This window comes from Dermacentor variabilis, chromosome 2, assembly GCF_050947875.1.
Source record: "Dermacentor variabilis isolate Ectoservices chromosome 2, ASM5094787v1, whole genome shotgun sequence".
Classification (NCBI taxonomy): Eukaryota; Metazoa; Arthropoda; class Arachnida; order Ixodida; family Ixodidae; genus Dermacentor; species Dermacentor variabilis.
In genome coordinates this window covers 60,452,273-60,475,264 of record NC_134569.1, presented here as the reverse complement: position 1 = coordinate 60,475,264, position 22,992 = coordinate 60,452,273, and the positions used below count along the sequence as shown (strand labels likewise).

General features: G+C 45.8%; 2 protein-coding genes across 5 annotated transcripts in view; one reads left to right on the top strand and one right to left on the bottom strand.

Annotated features, from left to right (window-relative positions):
• The window catches only part of LOC142571959 (polyamine deacetylase HDAC10-like), a 62,882-nt gene extending 59,038 nt beyond the window's left edge, over positions 1–3,844 (bottom strand). Inside the window, exons 1-3 of one of the 3 annotated variants that reach the window (XM_075680712.1) lie at positions 3,785–3,844; positions 2,523–2,811; positions 2,042–2,161 (exon numbers count right to left, since the gene is read on the bottom strand). The gene's annotated coding sequence lies outside the window, so the exon portion shown is untranslated. The remainder of the gene's footprint in view (positions 1–2,041; positions 2,162–2,522; positions 2,812–3,784) is intronic. The other 2 variants (XM_075680713.1, XM_075680714.1) reach the window with 2 other exon arrangements.
• Positions 1–22,992, top strand: part of Elp1 (elongator complex protein 1) — a 230,558-nt gene that overhangs the window by 165,815 nt on the left and 41,751 nt on the right. Inside the window, exons 1-6 of one of the 2 annotated variants that reach the window (XM_075680708.1) lie at positions 16,750–17,020; positions 17,110–17,247; positions 17,574–17,655; positions 18,740–18,820; positions 21,608–21,693; positions 21,922–22,021. In XM_075680708.1, the coding sequence (XP_075536823.1) occupies positions 16,877–17,020; positions 17,110–17,247; positions 17,574–17,655; positions 18,740–18,820; positions 21,608–21,693; positions 21,922–22,021 (631 nt within the window). In that variant the 5' untranslated portion in view covers positions 16,750–16,876. Of the gene's footprint in view, positions 1–16,749; positions 17,021–17,109; positions 17,248–17,573; positions 17,656–18,739; positions 18,821–21,607; positions 21,694–21,921; positions 22,022–22,992 lie in introns of those variants that run through there. The other variant, XM_075680709.1, reaches the window with a different exon arrangement.

Below are 22,992 nucleotides of genomic sequence, written 5' to 3'. Positions count from 1 at the left end.
CCTTCACTCAGTCCACTGTTCGCTGTAATAGCGAAGTACTTCTTGCTGGGTTGTAGTATTAGTAAGCACTAGAATTGACAGGTATAGACAGCTGTCATGCAGTTCTTCAACCGCCGTGGTTGCTTAGTGGCTTTGGTGTTATGCTGCTAAGCACGAGGTCAAGGGATCGAATCTCAGCCACGGCGGCCGCATTTCGATGGGTGCGTAAACACCCGTGTGCTTACATTAGGTGTACGTTAAAGAACCCCAGGTGGTCTAAATTATTGCGGAGTCCCCAACTAGTGCGCGCCTCATGATGAGATCGCGGTTTTGGCACGTAAAGCTCCATAACCTGATTATTTTGTTACAGTTCTTCCTCCCCCCTCCCCTCTTTTTTAACATTCTCTGTTAGGCACGCTCCCGTTATTGTAGTGCAGCACGTTATCTTCGACCAGAACTTAATCATTGAACCAACTAAATACCAATATTAAGAAATTACGACTCGAAAAAGCAATATTTCCATTCGTATTTCATCACAAATGTTCGGCGAGCTCAACATAAGCGTTATCTTCCCAATGGGAGCCTTTTAGCGTCATGCTGGCTGAAGGGCGCCTCCGTGCCTTGAATCAGTTTCATCCGCAACCAGAATTATTCCTTCGGCAACAATGACTCTTGCTCCTGCTTCACATATTAAACACGCTCACTACTTCGTCCGAGCCACCCATTTACTTCGTTGGTGTTTGGCTAAGCCAGCTTCTGTGTCCATATACATAGATCACGGAGCATTCAATGACGTTTTCACTGCTGGCCTTGAAGTACCTTTTGGAAGGCACGAAGATCGATTATAGGCATCTATTTATGGATTAATCTATCAATCGCCCGCGAACTCGCTCGCTACGCAGAACCGAGATATTGCTCTGTATGGCCATTTAAATATCGTTTTCTCTTATCGTCGCGCTTACATGATAGCTGCGCGTTGAGTGAGGACCTGTGCATGCAAGTAGGCTTGCGCGCTGAGCACATAAACATGTACGCTTGTTTGGCTGTGCGGTTTGTCTATGAGTGTTTGCGTAGGAAACATCACAAGTGCGTGCATCTGTCAGCGTTCACTCGCGTTTGATTTCGTCGAACGTGTACATGTGTACGTGCGCTGGAATCAAGGACGCAGTGGCGTATCTACCAGCTGAATCTCATTTCTGGTTCCGTTGTGTATGAATGAATTTGTGTACTCTTTAGTGATAGCAAGTTTACATACTTTTTCCATTTGAAATGTGTTTCTCGCTCTGTCACTCAATGTATATTGAAGGTCGAGAGCGATATGTGTGTATATATCTCTCTCGACTTTCAACGCAGAAAGCACCGACTGCATTTAATCAGTGAGAGGTCCACGTAAAGCGCGCGACTCCGAAGTGTCTTTCTTGTGGTCCAGACTTAGCAAATTTCTCGTGCGTGATAACGTTTCGCGGACGGCTGTCGCCTTGACAATCGTCTTCTTAATTATTCTTATAGCTTTAAGTTTTGCAATTAGTCGACACGTGGCTGCCACTCTCTTTAACGAAATACAACTTTTGTTTCACCCCCCCCCCCAAAAAAAAGAGCGATGCGAAGACATTTATCTCCCGTCACCATGCATTTAGTAAACAAAACATTTCGTGGAAACAAAAGACCTGACATCATGCACTGAGATTCATTGGATAAATTAAGTGTGTTCGTTTTGCGCGAGGCCTGTATTAACGAACTGTGCGTTGAAAGCCCGTAAGACAACAGTGTCGCATTCCCTTCCTCCATTCCGTTTGTGCCAGCACGCCATTGAAACGGAAGCAGGACAGCATAAAGTGTAGTCTAGTCGACACACTTGACGTACCTGATCCGTCACCACGCTTGGCAAAAATGGACGCTTGGCAAGTCGCCTTTCTTTGTACGTCACTCAATATGAGGTAATCAAAAGCAATTAATCGCTGTAGCAGTGTACTATGCAACGATATTGAAACAACGAAGTTGACCCAAGACTCATTTCGTTTACAGCTCGTAAGGAATCTAAGCACAAGAGATAAGCGTGCACCTGCGCCTGCGGTCCGACACCCGAAGACTCGATGAAATTCCCAGAGTGTGCTGCTCCAGCTTCTACGCAGCAGACATTCAACAACTGTTGTGGCTTTGTCTGGGAACGAGGGCTACCAAGCTGTGAACAGATCAGACAGACAGTTATAGTGTTAACTCACGGACGATAACCTTCGCTATAGGCCATTAGTGCAATTTCTAAATGAGGAAGGCCTCCACGCTTTTATTTTAGCACATATCTCTGTCGCAGATCAAGCTGCATGAAAAAAAAAATAATAAACACAACAGCCAATGTGCTTGAATTCGATTACGGCTTACTTTCGTTCTTTAGCACTACATGCTGTTAGTTCTAACCACAGCGCTACGCGAAAATTCTGAATGTGGATAAACGTGCTTGATTGTCGGTTGTTTCGGCGATAGTCAATGCGTTGGCGTGCGCGTGGTCTAATATTAAAGGTGAAACAATGTCGGCAAATGCTTACACGGCTTGATGAGGACTATACAGCTTTGGCTCCGTTTGTGGATTTTGATGACTCGCTGATCCAGTTTCTCCAATGGGTGCGCGGTTCATCTTTGGTGGCGTCAGGGGCTGAGGCGGTACCTGAACCACGATACAGTCGCTTCCATCGGCGTCGACGGAGTCGCTGGTGCGTTCTTTCTCCTTGGTGGCCAGAACTTTATGCCACCAGCTGGGCAGCTTATGCCGCGTCGTTCTTGCAGCCTTACAAGGTTTGTGAGTTGGCTGATTGGTCAGAAGCGAGATGGTGAAACCTACAATTTGGGAGAGATCAAGAACCGCGGCGCGGTGGGAGTGCCGCAGACCAAAAGCACTTTTGAGGAAACCAAAACAGACTGTCGAGGACGAAACACGTAATCGCATTTCATGGAACAACACAGCTCTAAACATGGACATGTGCGTCTCCACTGCAGAGAGTCGGCCAAGAAGCGGATGGTGGACGCAAAGTGCGTACTGCTGTACTAAAATTTGCTGCTAAACTAAAAATTTGAAATAATTTCACTTCGCCGTGGCCGTGGAACGTTCGGGTGTCAGCAGACAGGTGAGACAGATACGAAGCTTGTGGCCTAGCCTCCTTCTTTCCTATCTTTTATTTTTGCAATAAAATTACGATAACCACAACAACAAAGCGGGGAGGTTTCAACGCGCCAATGAGGAACGACTGACTGGCGTCGGGGGAAAAATATTGACTTGAAGGTAACGGATAGAGGGAACAAACACAGACAGCAAAGGAATTATTAGTACAATAAAATTTAATATATTTAATTATATAGGGTGTCCCAGCTAACGCTAGCGTGGCTGTCTTAAGAAAAAAAAGAAGAAAGAAACACGGTGCAAGATACGGAGGATCTGCGGTGTTCGGTCGTCTGACCTGTGACGAACGAACACAGTTATTATATATCTTGCACCGTCCTTTTTTTATTTTAACATATTCGCTAACGCTAACTGGGACACATGATATACCTTCATTTATATACTATGGGGCGCCTCTCGCCGGCTGCTGAGAGAGAGAAAACAACTGGCCGTGGGCACGGTCCGAGCTGTCGTTGAGCGCTCTCATGGCACAATGGTCAGAGCTGGCCCCGCTTAAAATTTTAAAAGATTAAACGTTGCATGGTGTGGTCCCGGTGTCTTTCCTAAGGGTCGCGGCCGAGTCCGAGATCCCACGTTCCCACAACGCTGAAAGTGGAAAAGGAGACGCGAAGACGAAATGAGCAAGGCCCTCACCTTTCTACCGCACCTCTGCTTCCTTGCTTCTGTGGCGCTGCCATTTCCTACGGCTTCTCTTCCTTGCTTTTGTTCTTCCCGTTTCCTTTGTCGTTCGTAACAGTTGCGTTAGCGCTGAGACGACAGGTGTTGCGCTTTTCTGCTCTCTCTTCTGTTCGTTCTGCATGCGCTCCGTCGGTCTGAGCAAATGGCTGTGCTGCATCGAACTCTTTGGCACAGAACTGTCGAACAGCCGCGGCTGGTCGATCGAGCCCTGGTCACCACTGGAAGAAACGCAGACCACATATACTCCATGGTCGAAGCAAAGGAACACAACAGTAAATCAATTTAACCTGATCAAGCATCTTTTCAAAACACTAGTTTAGTTTGTTTCGTGGTAAAAACTCGATTACTATAAAAGAAAGTGTAGGTCAAAGTTCCATTTACTTTCTTTCTTTCTTTCTTTTTATGTTGCGCGTGAGGTGGTGCTTTAATTTCAAGGAGGCGTCGTTCTTGTGTCTTTTCTGGCTCATTTTAATTATGGGGTTTTACGAGCCAAAACCACTTTCTGATTATGAGGCACGCCGTAGTGGAGGACTCCGGAAATTTCGACCACCTGGGGTTTAACGTGCCCCTAAATCCAAGTACACGGGTGTTTTTCCATTTCGCCCCCATAGAAATGTGGCCGCCTTGGCCGGGATCAAGCTTACCAAGCTTCCTCTCACCGTAAGAGCGACTTTTTCCTTTTTGGTATTGTGGAATGGTATAGTTTACAATTAGACCTCAAATTACCTTCTTCTAGTGTCCCTTAATTTAAGCGAGCGCATGCCTTTATGCCGGAATCATCGGGGCTCCGTCACCATATACATGACAAAACGAACGTTTGGCAAAATGAACGCTTGACAATATGAACGCTTGGCAAACTGCGCTACATCTTCACTCAAAATTAGGTTAAGGGAATACATTGCACTCTATAAAGCCCGAAATTATTAGCTCTCATTGTCGCATTCGTTCATTGATCTTTTTCTTTTAAGTCGATTTTTTTTAAGTCGAGGAGAAGACGAAGAAGTGGCTCTTGTGTGGAACCCCTTTTTCTACTGTTCTCTTTTTGCGAGTATTTTTGCGTGTTTTCGGGAGGCGCCGCTTCCGAGACCTTCGGCGATGGAAGCGGAGTCAGCTAGACGTCCGGAGGAGACCGACGTCACAGCGTCGAGCGCTCCGAGGAAGCGCAATCACCTGATGAGCGACACAGGCAGCGAGGACACCCTGCTGTACTACTCTGCTTCCGAAGAAGATCTGTCGGATGACGGCGACTACTTGACAGTTGTGAGGCAAAAAGGAAAGAGGAGAATCGTCACTGCCGCCTCGTCTTCAACAAGGACGACGGCGGCAGCAAAGGCCCATGACACGGCTCATACCATCCTCTTCTTACCCGTGACGCCGACCGACAACCTGAATCGGCTAAACAGGCAAGCCGTATCTGTAACACTAGAGGCTGTTGTTCCAAATGAGATCACGGATATGAGAGTTAACACCCGTAAGAACATTCTCGCGGTTGATGTCAAGAACAGGGCAGCATTGGATATCTTGAGTACAGTGAAAATGCTGGGCAAGATAAATGTTCGCACCATAATACCACAGGACAGCAATACTATATCAGGTGTGATTTATGATGTCGATGAGTCAATCGACGACAACGATCTGCCTATTTTGGTCAAACCCGCCACAGCAGATGTTCCTATTATTGAAATCCGTCGCCTAGGAGATTCACGCTGTGTGAGGATAACTTTCAAGGGAGGTAGCTTGCCATCCCACGTGAAAGTTGGATTTTTTCGTCATCCAGTGCGACCGTTCATTCCAAGACCACTTCAGTGTCGTAATTGTTTGCAGATCGGGCATGTCAGCGGCATATGCAAAAATTCGACCGTGTGCGCGAGATGTTCTGAGCAGCACAGTGCAGATGCTTGCCGTGCGACTCACTTCAAATGTGCCAATTGCTCCGGTCCCCATGAAGCATCGTCGAAAGACTGCCCGAGACACAAGACCGAGCGGAAAGTCCTCAAACAAATGGTGAGAGACAACTCAACTCACAGAGCGGCCGCCGCCAAAGTACGACGGCGTAGTGTCCGCCGTCACCGTAGACGATCCTCGTCTACAAGAAATGCTGATACCGTCGCGAGACAGCCGATACTTCCTGAGGCTGGTGCTCCCAAGGCGCTCACCCACACTAACAACACGGTGTCTGATGACGCAGTGCATACCTCTACTGCAATCGACTGGCCTGCACTTCCGACATTAAGTCCTCCAGCCCAACAAAGGTCGACGGTGGACTACCGACGAACCAATGAGGGCACAGACCATGTGCGAGGTCAAGACAAGCAAGTAATCGCCATAATAAGATCTCTAATGAATGTCATTCGCGTGTTGTTAAACGACATGCAGACGCCATCTGCTCGAGGTGCACTACAAGTGCTGGACGGCCTGGATCCGGTTCTTGCGAGCCTCGAGTAGCAAGCACAATGGCTCTACCGCGTCAGCCGTTCTTCAGACAAGTCAAGGAAGCATCTATTATGCAATGGAATGCCCGTGGCCTGAAATCCCGCAGTGATTTTCGCCATTACGTTTTTAACGCGATAGCGTTAAGGAGCTCGTGTCGCAGAAAAGCCGGTGTCGTCGGCGTCGGCGTCGGTGTCGGCGTCGGCGTCCGCGGCGTTGGCCGTGAGCGATAAATCACGGCAGGCACTTCATAAATAAAAAGCAACTTCCAAGATTGGCTGGGTGGGAATCGAACCAGGGTCTCCGGAGTGTGAGACGGAGACGTTACCACTGAGCCACGAGTTCGATGCTTCAAAGCGGTACAAAAGCGCCTCTAGTGAACGCGGTGTTACCTTAGAAGGCTCAGGCGTGCGTCGCTTGCTGAGGCGCGCATTTCGTTGTCGCGCCGAACGCTGCGTTGCTTGACGCTCACCGCGTCCGATGCGGGGCGCGTTGTCGCTGCGCCGTAGCCCAATACCCCTTGGCGGGTCGACGGGAACGCTGTCGCGTTCCACTCTTGAAGGCGAAGCTTAAGCGTCCTCCAATTTTTCACCAATCGATTCCCCATTGTTGTCGTCTGTGAACCGAAGCTACAGACACCCGTCCGGATCTCAGGCTATGAACCTCATGTGTCATCGACTTGTACTGACATTAGCAAAGTGACCATCTACATACGGTGTGAATTGACGTATGTTGTTCATCCAGTGCGGCCACATGACATTAATCAGTATGTGTGTTTGACCGTGAAACAACAAAACCTTGCGTTTACTTTAGTGGGCGCTTACCTTTCTCCATCAAGTCGTTTTGATAGGCAGAGACTGAGTGACATTATAGATGCGACACCTGGTCCATGGATTGTTGTTGGGGACTTCAACGCGCATCATTCACTTTGGGGAAGCAACAAGATAAATTCGAAAGGAAGAAACCTCGTGTCCTTTGCTTGCGACCATGAACTTTGTTGTCTAAATGATGGCAGTCCCACGTTTCTGCGCGGCCGGACATACAGTAGTTGTTTAGACTTAGCATTTGTTTCGCGATGCCTCACTCGCCGCGTCCATTGGTTCGCAGATATAGAAACCCACGGAAGCGACCACATTCCTACCTACCTGAAGATAAAAGGCCTCACCAAATCCGTTCCATCAAATTTTAAACAAGCTATAGATTGGCCCGTGTTTAAATCCCTTATGGAAGACGCATGCCACGAAAGCATTTCGTCCACACTAGAATTTGAGATCGCCAAGGCTATGCAGGATTCTTTGCGCTCATTTCGGCCATTAGAGAACTACACGGATTTTGATTCGGAAATACAGAGCCTCCGTGCAATCCGCCGGCGAGCGGAGCGACGGTACCGACGGACTAAATCACTCTACGACCTTAGAGAGGCCAGACGCATTCAAAAGAAAATTCAGCGTCGCCTTGCTGTAATCCACAATCAACGCTGGAAGTCGTTTTGTGAGTCTCTCGACCCACGTAAACCTCTGTCGGTTGTCTGGAGAACAATCCGTGGTCTTCGAACAGCTCCTCAACAGCGTCGTCCATTTAAGTCTCTAGCCCTACATCAAGGACGCCGAGAAGTCGAGGTAGCCGAAGATTACTGCGCAAGGATTGCGGGTCCGGCGCTCACGTATTCACCTTGCGCACCTATTCCCATTGTGCCCCCTTGCTCCCGGGATCCTCGTATGGACGCTGCTTTCTCAATCGAAGAACTGGAGGCCGCACTTGCTGGTTGCAGGCGATCTTCGTCACCAGGACACGATGGCATCACATACTCTGCGCTTGTAAACCTTGGTCCAGAGGCCAGAGATGCCCTTCTTGGCCTATACAACGCATCATGGCGTGACGGCTTGGTCCCTACAACGTGGAAATCCAGCCGGCTTGTTCCACTCCTCAAGGCTGGCAAATCCCCGTTGGAATTATCATCTTACCGTCCAATAGCACTGGCCAGCTGTGTCGGCAAGGTAATGGAAAGAATGATACTTGCACGGCTAGAATGGTACTTGGAATTCTACAACGTCTATCCAGAGGTAATGGCTGGTTTTCGACGTGGCCGCTCGTCAATAGATAGCGTTATCGACCTCGTAACATACGTACAACACCAGAAACATCTGAAACGAATCACTGCGGCCCTATTCCTTGATGTTAAAGGTGCGTACGACAATGTAGATCATCAGGCAATTCTGGACGCCTTAGAAGCTGTAGGGATTGGTGGACGCACCTTTCGCTGGATATGCAACTATTTGCATGGAAGATCTTTCTTTATTTTGACTGAAGACGGACCAACGCCATCTAGCTATACCAGTCGTGGTGTACCGCAAGGCGGAGTACTCAGCCCTACCCTTTTCAACCTGGTGCTCGTTGGTCTCGCTGATTCGTTACCGCAAACCGTACAGCTCTCCGTATATGCAGACGACATTTGCATATGGGCTTCAGGCGTGACACGTGTACAAGTCCGCGCACGACTTCAGAAAGCCTCAACGGCTGTGTCAAGATACCTAAGAAGACAAGGCCTGGAGCTTTCTGCTGAGAAATGTGCAGTCGTTGCTTTTACTCGTACATCGATGTCCCCGTATGCTTTGCGGATTAATGACCAAATCATACGATATAGACGAACGCACCGATTTCTTGGCGTCATCATTGATAGAGACTTGTCTTGGAGCCCTCACATCTCGTACATGACGAAGCGTTTGGCCGCCATTGTGGACCTTCTGGCGTTTCTCGGCGGGAAGTCCTGGGGCGCAACAGTACCGTCAATGTTGCAACTATATCGAGCACTGTTTTTGGGCTTCCTGCGGTACAGCTTACCTGTAATAGGTAATACTTGTACTACGAATAATCGCAAACTACAGAGCGTGCAAGCCCAAGCACTCAGGACTTGTCTCGGTCTTCCCAAAACAACGTCATCGATTGCGACAATGGCCATAGCCAGAGACGCGCCTTTGACAGTCTACATTGATACAGATGTCCTGAGAGCGCACATCCGACACCTGACTCGGATTCCCTCACACCATCTTGCTTGCTTGCCAGCAAAAAGGCCACTTTCAACTTTTGCTAAAACTATTGTAAGACATCAGTCGTACTTGCCATCAGAATTTACGCCCGCTTCACGATTGTCAGATCCATTGTGGTGTCTGCACCGGCCGCAAGTGCAACTGACAATTCCAGGAGTCAGAAAGAAAGCTGGAGCGCCATTGCAATCTTTGAAGCAAGCAACTTTGGAGCACATTCACAACGTGCACAGATTCCGGAAACATGTATACACAGATGGCTCAGTAAAACTCAACAGCGCTGCTGCTGCAGTCATCATCCCGGCACAATCTGAGGAAATCAAGTTAAGAACTTCATGTGTGACCACATCAACGGGTGCAGAACTCGCGGCGCTCCGTGCTGCACTTGATTTCATTAAGCAGAAACCGCCGCAACAATGGACAGTCTTCAGTGACTCCAAGGCTGCCCTTCAGTGCATACGAAGCCCAATGCGCCACGGACCCAATGAACAACTGGCCTCAGAAATTCGGCACATATATCATCAAAGCTATGATAAGGGACACAACATAATCTTTCAGTGGCTTCCAGGACATTGTAACATCAGCGGGAATGACCAAGCCGACGAAGCCGCCCGATCGGCACATGAAAGTGGTCAACGAGTCTTCATTCCGCTTTCGCGAACAGACGCTGCGGCTGGGCTGCGATTGATGTCCCGTGAGTGTACTTTGCCCCTGTGGGACTCAAATGTTTTCACCATGTGTCGGTTGCGTTCGTTGTCTCCGGACATACGGATGCACCTCCCGCCTGGATTACCACGACGTGAACAGACCATGCTTTACCGTCTGTGGCTAGGCGTTGCGTTTACAAACGCCTATGCTTTCCTCATAGGAATGGCCGACAGCCCCACGTGCGACACATGTAACATCGACGAGACGCTCGCACACATTATCTGTGTCTGCCCGCGATACAGTGCTGAGAGACAAGTGATGTGCAGGGTACTGGACAAGCTGGACAATCGTCCACTTTCAGAACTAAAAGCTTTAGGCCAATGCTCCGAAAGAACATCCGCGTTGAAGGCCTTATTCGCGCTATTAACGTTCTTGCGGTCTACGGGGCTTCACGACAGACTCTAAGAATGCCGCCCCCTACCGTTCTGTAGTGTACGCGCTTTGTTCGTGCTTGTCTCCCTTTCTTTCTATCTCCCCCTTCCACTCTGTTTCTCTTTTTATCCCTCTTAACCCTTCCCCCTGCGCAGGGTAGCCAACCGGAACTACATCTGGTTAACCTCCCTGCCTTTCTCTGCATTATTTTCTCCCTCCTTCTTTTAAGTCTTCAGTTTTCTCGGTTGATGTTGCGCAAGGAAACTAGTGATTGCGTAGCTGTGCGCAATGCCTTGTTCTTGCGCGTTCTCCTAATACTCATGGGAACAATTTCGTTAAGATTTTCGGTAATAGGAAGAGTTCATTAGACAGCCGTCCTCGCCGATGATATATGTTCTCCAATAGGATCAGCGCAAGCTTGTTTTTACGAACCTGTCTGCAGTACCAGATCCTTTGTGAATACGGGCCGGATCTGGTGTATACATGCCTAATCACAAGACCGGCAATCAGCAGCAAGTACAGCACAAAGTGTTCACGCGCACTGCCAAGCACGTCACCGAGACGGCGGCGTCGCAAGGGAACTTTATCATGTTGCAGTAGTTAGTGCTTTCAAGGACACCAAATTGGAACAAAAGGACTCGCACATTTAGAACACTCGAGAACCACGGAGGACATACGCTTAGAGCTCAAAATGGGAAGCCTTTGTTTAGTGCTCTCTAACTTGCTATCCCTTCTTGCTCCAGCCGCACGGCCCATATGCCAACTTAAGGCGAAAACGAATACGAAGACCAAGTGTCTGCGAGCCAGGACGCTATTTCTCTAGCTCAGCTGTTTTCTCCTCATTTCTGCGTACACTTTGGAAAGCCGGCATGGTTCGTGGCGCGGATGCAAGTTGACGTCCTCGTGTCTCTGCCGGGAATGGCTACTTTAGCGGCTGCTGCGTCTAGGAAGTGGACTGACCTCCAGAGCGGCACCGATGGCGATGACACCAGCGTCTACTCGCTCAGCAGTGAGGACTTCTCCGATGGCACATTCGAGCTTGTGCGGAGCCGCAAGGCGAAACGAAGACACACCACCAGGGCATCGATATCTTCGAGCACGCCAACGGCAGGAACAACTCAGAATACTACAGACAATACGATTCTATTTGTACCGGAACTCGCTACCGATAACCTGAGGCGGCTCAATAGACAGTCTGTATCGGTGCAACTTGAAGCGGTGGCGCCAAAGCAGGTAACGGACGTTAGAGTCAACACACGAAAAAATGATTTGGATACCGACGTCACACCTGAGACTGCACTGAACAGTGGTTCCACTACTGGTGTCGTCTACGACGTGGACGTCTCCATCTCCAGCGATGACTTGCCGATTCTAGTGAAGCCTGCCGTTGATGGCATCGCGATAACACATGTGTATCGCCTAGGCACATCCCACTGTGTGAAAATTATTTTCAAGGGCGAGACTCCTATTTCACACGTCAAGGTGGGCCACTTTAGACACCCTGAGCGACCATTCATACCAAGGCCACTCCAACGCCGCAATTGTATGAGGCTGGGACACGTGAGCGCCGTGTGCGACAACACGAGAGTTTGCTCACGCTGCAGTGAGCCCCACGCTGCAGACTCTTGTACAGCCACGTTTCTCAAATGCACCAATTGCCTGGGGTCGCATGATGCTCCCTCGAATCATCATCATCATCATCATCATCATCATCATCATCATCATATTTTATGTCCACTGCAGGGCCTCTCTCCCTGCGATCTCCAATTACCCCTGTCCTGCGTCAACCGATTCCAACTAGCACCTGCAAATTTCCTAATTTCCATGGTATCAATCGTCACTTACAGCGCATACATAGACGAGGGACAAAAAAGTACGACGAAGACAGCACTTGTCTTCGTCGTCCTTTTTTGTCCCTCGTCTATGTATGCGCTGTACGCGACGATTGATACCATGGAATACCAACTAGCCCGTACCCAAACCTTGTTCCCAATTTCGTCGCACTACCTATAGTCTTCTGCCGTCCTCTACTGCGCTTCCCTTCTCTTGGTACCCATTCTGTCGCCCTAATGGTCCAACGGTTATCTAATCTGCGCATTACATGACCTGCCCATACTATAGCCCTGCTAAATGCTATGTTCGTTTGTGAGTTCGTGCGCGGAACGCTTGGGAGCAGTGCAATCGCGACGCGCAAGCGGGCATGTCGCGTTTTTTTTTTTTTTTTGTGGGCATCCGCAGTAAGCTGAAACTGAAAAACGCTAATTCTTAATAGATGAAAAGACGGAAAATGCTTATTCGGACGTTTTGCAAACCGCTTTGCAACTTTCTAACTGGATTTTTTTCCCTAGCTTCGTTGCTTCAGAAGTTGGTTAATTAATCCTGATTAATTATCTAATTAAGCAAAACAAAAAGAATAGCGTGACACACCACATACACAAGTGAGCAATATGCATTTGTTTGCGTCGTCTTAGAGTGCGTCGGCATATTTTTAACCTCTGGCTAAAGTTAGCTGAAACACCCGCATAAACCTGAGCAGACGCCGTCAAAATTCATTAAATCATGGCGAGCTTGCGTTTGTCTCTCTTGCCTTTCTTGTCCCGTTTTTTTTTTTCGCTGTTTTTGTACTTAAAATCATGTGCCAACTATAGCCCAACAGTAAACACTCCTGAAACATCTAGGCGGCGTCGCCATCCGTATTTCGTTTTTGCTCCTTTTCTTGCTTACCTAGTCTCTTTCTCACGGTAAGATTGGCTTTCTTTTTATTATTCTAGAAGGGTAATTTACTAATGCTGATTAAAAAAACATATGTTCTCTTCAGTGTCCCTCGAAAAAGAAAAGCACCTGCAGATTCTGTCAAGTCCACCGGTCCTGTCCCGTCTCGGCATTGTTTTTGTGTTAATATTCGCCCGTCATTATTACCGCCAATATACGCCGTGCAGGCTGCGGTTTACTCGACGACCCAGCGCTCGCTCATCTCGGACTGCTAGCATCAGCTTGACAAACAATTGAATCTCAGCCTACTTTATAATTAGATGAACAGAGTTCGAAATGCATAACATCCACTGCATAGTCGCTGACGTCATAATCCTGTACAGTGGCGCATATCATAAAGGACATGTACAGTAACAATGTAATGGATTCCAAGCCATCGAGAAATAGCGGGCCATAAACATGCCTATGCTGAACTGAAAGTGGCACACACCTACGCCATCTTCCAATGAATCACTTTTCCACGAGCAGACGTTGCTTCCCTTCTTTCACACTCAGTGAGAACAGTCTTGAAATATTATTGTGAGCATCCCAATCATTTCCACGACCACCTGCACAGACCGGACACAGGTTTCAGTTTTCAGCTGCCCCTTAGGATTCGACGAGACCAGGAAACACTGCTATGTAGGTGGCCTGACACATGGTGCAGCAGATACACGGCAGCACATGAAAAAAAAAAAAAAAGAAAATGAACACGAGGATAATCCTGACTGTGTCTATACTCTACCCCAAAGAGTATTCACCATGTGCTTGCCGCGTGTGACCAGAGTGTGCGACTGTGTCTTCTCTAGAGTCCTAGCCTATTTCACATGCAACTCTTATGTATATAGGAGTCTCGGAAGATGCCGAGAATGGGGTGCGAGTAGCAAGAGCAGTGTTAGACATATTCAGTGAAACCGGTCTGGACAAGTGGCTATGAAATAAAGTGATGTCTACCATTGATTGTTATGGGCTGTGCGATTTGTAGCTTTGATGCATGTAGATAGCCTATGTATGTACACGCTTTTATGCAGTGGCGTGTAAAAGTTCAGAGTCGTATGTGCATAGGTAGTGTGTATGTTGTAGTGATCCGGGGTGAACCGATAACAAAGACGACAAAGATGGAGAAGAGGAGGCGACTGGTTTCAAATGAAATACCCGAATAACATTTTTTTCCCGTTTTCCGTGTTCATTTCATATGTTCTATGATGCGCAGATAGTACCATTCTTTAGCGTTGCCACATAGGTACGGGCGCATGTTAAGTATCCGATCGGATTCAGGTGCTTAACCGCTGGTTCTGCTCACACGCGCACTGGAAAAAATCTAACCCGAGAGCGCGGCACCAGCCTGTGCTACCACCAAACATTTCCGGCTTCACTGTATCTCGGCGCATCGCACCAGCGGCAAGTACACTCAGTATAGCTTGCTGTTGTTCCATGTGCTGCATTTGCGCTTGCGTTAGTTGTGCTATCGCATTTAATATGCCTCCAAGATGCAGCAGTGCAACTAACGCAAGCGCAACTAAAAGGACGGTTCCTTCAGATACATGTCGTCAGTGGTGGCGACCACGAGGTGGCTGGTTATACATGTTAAGTGGTCGCTAATTAACGAAAATTCATTAATTAACTTGGAAGCTTTAGTTTTAGGAAGCTCATCGTAGTTGGTAAATCGAAGCAAATTTTCCGTACAAGCCATATCAACTCTTTGATGGGGGAAAATGCAATTACCCGCCTAACTGTGGCACGACAAATTTCGGCTATTAGAAATCGAAACCGGGAGGCTGCAGCGAGTGAAAAGCCGCACCCCTCGAGGCGAAGTTCTTCTTACGTCACCTAGCAGTGAGCAGCCAACGCGGTGCAGCTTCGTATTGCCACGTCCCCTCGCCCCCTCCCACTCCTTACACACAGAACAAAATTGGTTATTTATTCTGTGCACAACACACTCGAAAAATAGTTCGTATGCCTCTGTACGAAATGCTCGAAGGCGATGCGTCTAACACTTCTTTCTTAATCAAGTTCCCGCAGTGCTCTTACGATGGTCGAATAGTTTCGCTAGTGGCACACTGCGCAGTCTTCATACACCGTTCCAAAGCAAAGTGGAGAAAATTTTGTACCCTCGGTCGGCGAGGCGATCGAATTCTGGGTTTCTTGACTGCATGGTCAGGGCGTTGACGGCATTTATTAATTAGCCGAACTGTAAGGCTTTTGGTTGACGAAAGTCTTTCTTCGACGCATTAAGCGATGGACGCCTCGCAGGCCTGTTCATAACCGCCCTTGAAGAACTGCCCGAACTGGCTCAACCATTGTAAAAGTTGGGGTCGGGCATGAATTAAGTGGTAGCTGGCCCATGCAGTTGTCCGACTCATCCGCGCTAAGGACGTTGTTGAAAGGAGGGACTTGTTCTCATCGAGAACGAGGAATACGGGAATTATGTACAATATCTGCATGAAGGATGGAGAACGTTACACTTCATCAGTCTAGCATGACTGAAAAAGAAAGCACCTCGAACAGCCGACAACGGCTGCTTAAAAACCCTCTGTCCTCCCTAGATGCCTAGGTGAGGGAAAACTGCCGTTCAACCTTCGTCCAATGGGAGCATCCAAACTCATCGTAGAAGACCTGCCTTTGAGGGGGAGGGTTCACACACTCACTTCCGCACTTTGGTTTCACTGAACACACCGAGGAGAGTGGGTCGTCGTAGACAGGAGTTGATGCGCTTGACCCAAGCAGGCGCCTCTTGATCCCAGAGCTGACCCCGCAGCTAGCCGCCGCGTCTGTCCATTGACTGTGGCGAATTCTGGGGCCCGTGAGAAAGCACCGCAAAACACCCTTTTCCAGGAGTTCTCCTATTCCAAGTAGACCGTGAAGACGGCAGCGAATCAACGAACAATACTCGGTCCGCCGGACGTGGCTAGACTTGCTGGCTGTCCGCAGGAGGTGCATTGTCAGCTTTACAAAGCGAGTAGTCGCAGCGTGCCGGGAAAGGTTCGAAGGTCGCTTCTCCGAAGATCGCCAACATCGCAGATCGATCGAAACAACTGCAGCAGGCCGTGAAAGGTTTGCAGTTCAGCACCACTCCAGGCCGATCGTAACACTATGCAGTTATCGCAAGAACCGTTATCACGCGAATAAAAATGGCCCTGGTGAGGGAGGCGTTATGACCACTCGTACGATATGTGGTACACTATTCACACACACACACACACACACATACACACACACACGCGCGCGCGCGCGCGCGCAACAACAGCAACAATAATAATAATAATAATAATAATAATAATAATAATAATAATAATAATAATAATATAGAAGAATGAGACGAGGAAGAACGAAAAAAGGAAACTGAAGCTAGCAAAGCATACTGAGAGAGGGAGAGAGAGAGAGAGAGCAGAACAGAAACTGCAAAAGCTGCATAAGAAAAACAAACGGTCATCTAAATATGTTATGCCTATATAGGTCATTTGTGTCTTTATATTGTCTGAAATTACCTTTATTGTTATTTGTGATATTTGTTGACTTGTATAATTGGCGTACGCGTATAATTGTAGACTTGTTGGAGCATAAATACTCGACAACTTTAGCGAAACATCTGACCTAAGACAGCAACACTGAGTAGCGCGTGCGTGCGGTTCTGTATTTCTGCTTGATCTGTTTAGTGCGGTTTTCTGCTACGGCTTTCAGAGGCTTGGATCTTGTGTTGACAAGTGCACGCTTTCTGTAGCGTGAGCTAAGAATATCAGCCATGCGAAATCTACAGCTTCGAAAGACATTAACTAAAAAACTTTCATTGGTAGACACCAACTGCCGCATTTGCTCCGACGCTGATTCCGGAATCGTTTACATCGTCAGTGGAAACTGCATCGTTTCTCTTGGGAGCGATTTAGAGGTACTTAAGTCGGCGTTGGTCTCTGCATGCTTGATGGCACAACCAATCTGTTGAGCAACTCAGAAGTGATCACCTGAATTATGTTTTAGGAGACCAAGACCCTGGTTGGCGAGCTGGGCAATGACGGCGGCGTCATTTCAAGCTTCGTTTTCTTGTCGGAGTTCCAGTCACTTTGCGTCGGAAAAAAATCTGGTGACATACTGATGTACGACGTCAAAAGTGGCAATGTGAGTAATAGGGCCTCTTTGGCTTCGTTAGCTGCGGCTCTTTCGTGAAGCTACCAATGTAAAAACGGACTGAGAAGGTTTCACTGGTTGTCACTGCAAGCTATAGAACCGAAAGCAAATGTGGTTGCGAATGTGTGGTAGTGATCGCGCGATTTATCCGAAATTACGTGCATTTTATCCGCATTGCTGTTTTACGTGTGTATCCTGTTTTCCTTTACACTTATCCTAAAAACTGGAGTTGTTCGAAGTCGATTAACAAGCAGTGCGACTTACTGTCACTTCTGAAGTATGTGACCTTCATTGCCCTCCAATCTGTGTGTTTATAGGCTCAATCGGCTGGCAGTGTTACGGGTGGCATTTTGGCCATGCAATGGAGTCCAGATTATGAACTCGTCGTTATTGTTTCGGGTACGTACACTTTCTTTTTCTCTTGCCTCTATCAATTGCCTGATCTGTTCTACATGGTTTGCATGTAATGTGGAATGCTTCAAGTATGACTACATATAGTGGATAAGGTTCACAGTACGATGAAGTCAGAGTCAGAAGTGGTTTTATTTAGGCATAAAATGAATTACAACAACTTGTACATGAAGTGATCAGTTGCCAAACTAGGGAAGCTTCAGTCTGGAGCTAACATTTAGAAAAAAAGACCCCATCCTAAGACTAGACCTTTTGACGAAACATTGGATTCTGGCTAAGGATTACTTTGTTCAGTTGCTGTTTATCACTGATAACAAAAGCTGACGAGGTCTAGCTACAATGCCATTCGCAGCAGGATAATGCGAAGTATTACTGGCTGTCATTTCCAGGTCGACCGGTTAATTATGTTCGTCTCTTCATACTATCAGCTAGTGTTTGCAACCTTATGAAAAGCAACTGTTACTTCCTATTTATGTTATCGTCAACCCACTTTGGTAGAACTCACTCTCCTGGTTTTCACATCCTCATGTGCTTGTTTGCAAGTTCAGATTCAGAATATAAATAGAGGAATTGGAAGAGGCTTTTCAACATGATCTACTAAAATTGTAACATCTACTGGCTTTGCTGTTTATTCACGCATAGCAAATCATGGGCTTGGCTGTGATTATACCTCTGATGCATTAAATAACTTTGTAGCTGCACATTCCTTTAGTTTAAGAGATGTCACCATAAAAAACAAAAATCAGCTTGTGTTGGGGACATTATATTTAAATACAAAATGCATAATTGGAATGCATCGAAGCTGTTCATCACAGGATGTGGAAGTTTGAAAAATACCATAATCTTGCAGATAAACACGGGGGGAAAAGGTTGCATCATATTGTGTGAAGATTTACTACTTATCACTGCGTGGCTAGCAGTTGACATAAATACTGCACATTTGTGTTGACTTAGTGCTTAATGGTAATATATGGTCCTGCAGCTTAAATTTTGCACATCATATTCATGCAGGATCAGTTTGAGTGTCTCTGCTATGATTCACATTACAACATCCTTGTCCATGGCACCTTAGGTGAACAGAAGCTGTTGCTGATGACAAAAGACTTTGACCTTATCTCAGAAAAAGAGCTTCATCCTGAAGAATTTGGTCAGTGTAAGTATTTAGCTTTTGCTTATATATTTGGCAATTCTGCTTTCTTCATTTATTTTTCTTTAATGCTGATTTGTTACCTGAAAACTTCGGCAACTAAGATATCTTACTGTGAGGCCCTAGAACCAACTGTACTGCTTGTCTTGGAAATATTCATTCATAGTTAACCTTTGAAGACGAGATATATAAATACCCCAAAAAATATGTTGTTTTCCTACTAAATGGATAAGGTACACTGAGAATGAGCATGATCTATGAAAAGAAAAAACAATATTTTGCAGAAGCTTTTTGGCAATAGAGGGGGCATCACTAGCCAGAAAACAGGAAGTGTGCTTTGCCCTACGCCATCCATGGCATTGTTTGAAACTTGTACAGACAGCTATTGTCATAGGTTAACCATAGGTCTACATTACAGTTGCTTATGCATTATGATTTTTATGGTGCTGCACCCTAAGATCTTGCATCTGTCTGTCTCTCTTACTGTGCTTTCAATAGGAAGCCAGTCGCATGCCGAGCTTCTTTTTTGCCCTGTGTTCCTGCTCTATGGTATTATCATTAACTATCAGCCAAAGACATTTAGCCGGAAACTCCATACTCAGTACCGAAACTCTGCAAGAAAAAAAACAAAATTCTGGTATGTTGCTAGTATGCAACTCATCCATAAAGGGTTAACCTAGAGACACCTTTTAAAAGAAGAGTAACATTTTGTCCTTTAATTTCTAGAGGAACAGTTCAAGGTGTTTGCTCACAATATGAGTTGGCCTTGAAGAACATGTTTATTGTTCTTTTCTGCATTGTATGTATTTGATTGATAATTACATGTGCTTGAGCACACTTTGATTCATTGTCAGGACATAGTAACTAAGTTTTGTTTTATCCCTTTCGGGCACTAAATTATGATGGGATGCTGATAAATCTGTAAATGTTATATAATTGTAAGGAAGTCAAGGTGGTTGGACGATGCTTCATGCTTATTTAACAAGTCCTCATAATTTAAGAGTAAATGAATATAGATTTAATTTGCAGTCATTCATGTTGTATTTCTTTTTTCTTTATAAAAGTAACTGCAAGACTGGTTCAAAGTGCATGAACAAGTAGATGTTGGCTGCAAGCACTACAAGAAAGGAAAGATCATTATCTCACCATTGGTAATAATATAATGTAGCACATTGAGCATTCCACGAAACATGGTTCTGCCTTCACAAAAGTGGTTTTATGTAGCCAGTCTGCTGAATTGAAATGAAGCTGCATTGGGTAAGCAGGGGGCTTAGTTTACCTGCAACTAAACATTGGAAGTTCTTTCTTGCCACCACTAGGTAGAACTGGCGAAAATAAGTTGCTTGCACAAACGTACACAATGCATTTGAGGGGTTAGTCTCCCTCACACACGCAAAATACTGAGCACTTGAATGTGAGCATAAAAGCAAGATCTGCTTTTCAAACACTGGACCTTGCTAGGTTGCACACCTTCTGCTTAGCATCCCCCTTTTTCCTGCTCTCTGTTGTGCTTTTTTTGTGTGTTTGCCCTCACCATATATGCTCATGCTGTTACGCTTTTCTTGGGACAACGTAATTGGATCCTGCTGCACTGATATTCTTGTTAACATTTCGGAAACACACTTGATGTGCGACTGTTTAAAATTAGAGAACACACCTGTAACTGAAATGGCTTGCATTTGTTTCGCTACACTGTTGCTCATTCTTAATTTCCTATAGGGTTGCCACTCTAGCTGAAGAAGTAAGGATTGCCATCTAGAAGCACCATTTATCATGCTGTCACATTTTATCTGTGATGTCAAGTGTCTTACTTCTGTGTGTGACATGCAGTAGAACCACATTGATATGTTTCTTGGAGGACCTTGAAAAAAAGAACATGTTATCCACAAAAATTTAGCATCTGATGTAGCAGCACTACAGATGAGACATAAAGCTACTCCACACAAAACTTAATTTTACTAATCCAACAAGCTACCAAAAATATGCTAAATAAACCTCACTACCACTTCCTGGCAGTTGGATTGAACATTAAACACGTTCTTGTGAGCAATCATATCGGCGAATCACATTAAATGAAGCCTGTGAATTTCAGCTAGCCATTGGACCAAATGTTCTATAATAACAGCTTCTTTTCGATTACTCGCAGCCCTTTTCCATCTCTGCACAGCTGTGAATGTCGAAGTAACAGCGCGACATGTTGAAGGCTATGACAGCATCTGCAAACGAGGATGTGGGGCAACCACTTTTGCCTTCAGGCACCTCCTCTTCACTTTCAATGTCATGAGCCCTGTTGAGATCAGTGATGACATTTTGACAATTGGCGATTCTGATGTTGCAATGCCATCATTGCAGGACATGCACTCACATATTATTGTTGACATGGGCTTCTATTTGTGCCATAGCATCTTCAAGATTCTATGCCTCTTTTGCAGAGTAGTAGGCATAGTTGATGCCTTGTACATCCTTGGCATGCTTACTGTGTTAAAAGGTGGCACACTACGCTGCCGACGTGTGACGCCACATCAGAGGTGCGCTGCCACAGTTTTTTAATCTAACAACTGGGAAGGAAAATGCAACAACCGGAAGCTAATAAACTTGACTCTATGTGAACTAAATAAATAAGACCAGCTTATTGGAATGTAAGAGCCAGAAAAATGTGACAAACAGGAACATATCAATGAGGTTCCACTGTATACATACTTTTCGTGCCACTTCCACCAAGATCAAACAATTTCTTTGTCTTAAAATCTTGCTATGTACTTCTTTCTTCACACCTTTACTGTTATTTTACAGGTGTTCCCATCACTGCTGGGTGGGGCTCCAAAGAAACCCAATTTCACGGGTCTGAAGGGAAACAGGCGGCCAAGGTTGAAGCTAAGGTAGCGCCCCACAAACATACTACATTGAACATAATCTTTCTGAGCCTGAAATGCATGGCTAGCTGTGAAGAATTATGTCATAACCTTCAACCTTACTTGCTCACATATTGATTGCTAGATTCTTTCTTGTCTTACGTCTGTGGCTGCTTGTAGCAGCTGATGATGAGTTGCGTAATCAAATAACTATAATAACGATAAGCTATGTTCTTTATGTTTTGCAACCTGCAGCCCCCCGCGCCAGCCTTCTGGTGGGATGACAAGTGTCCTCGTGTTTCATGGCGTGGTGATGGCCAGTACTTTGCCACTTCTTGCATTGACCCTACTAGCGGTAGGTATTGCTGTCACATGGAGCCTCCTAAAATTCCTCAGTTGATTTAAAATTTTAGTCTCGTTATGTTATTGTTTTTCTTTTCTTCTTTCTTTCTTTCTTTCTTCCTTCCTGCCTTTCTTTCCTTCTTTCACAACCTATAAATAGGGTCCTTTGGTTTTTGGGTAACATACAATAATGCCCGATTTTTGCACCCAGAACTATATTTACGAAAAACAGGTTAAACTCGATTTCTCCTCAATTTCTCCCGGATGTTTGATTTTTTTAAATAATAATATTGTTACGTATATAAATGCAATATCATATATATATATATATATTGCATTTATATTGCTTATATATATATATATATATAAGCAATATAAATGCAGGTGTTACAAAAATAATGAACCTTCTGTAACCTTCTGTAACAACCTTCTGTAAGCAGCTGGATAAGACATATCAAAATATTAAAATACAAATATGGTATATGCCTTGTTCTCACTGAACACTCAAGCAGTAACCAGCATATATAAAAATAAAATATATTCAGCGCCTACCGAAGTTGATTAAATGAAAGTTTGTTACTTTTTTTATTAGTTGTGAGCGCGGCAGTGGCTCATTGCATCGCACTTCTTGCTGTCACGTTCCTGTAAATGGTGATAATGTGCTGGGAAACAAATAAACGCAGCGCTGACGTTGTTCTGCATTGTAAATGGTAGCTGTGACATCGAGAAGATGTCTATCCAACAACATTACGTTCAAAGAAGAGTCAATTCAAGCGCTCGTACTTGTGTTGCTCCTCTTCTTTGTCCCTGTTTGTTTGCGCACAAAAAGATTTAAAAAAATCAATTCATTAATTTTGCTACACAAGCATATATTGGGAACCTGTAAAACAGGACAGAAAGAGGTAAGGATGAAAAGCCCAACACGTTTCTGCTCCCCCTACGGTGTGTGCAGAAATGTTCCCAATGCATATGATAATGTGTGTC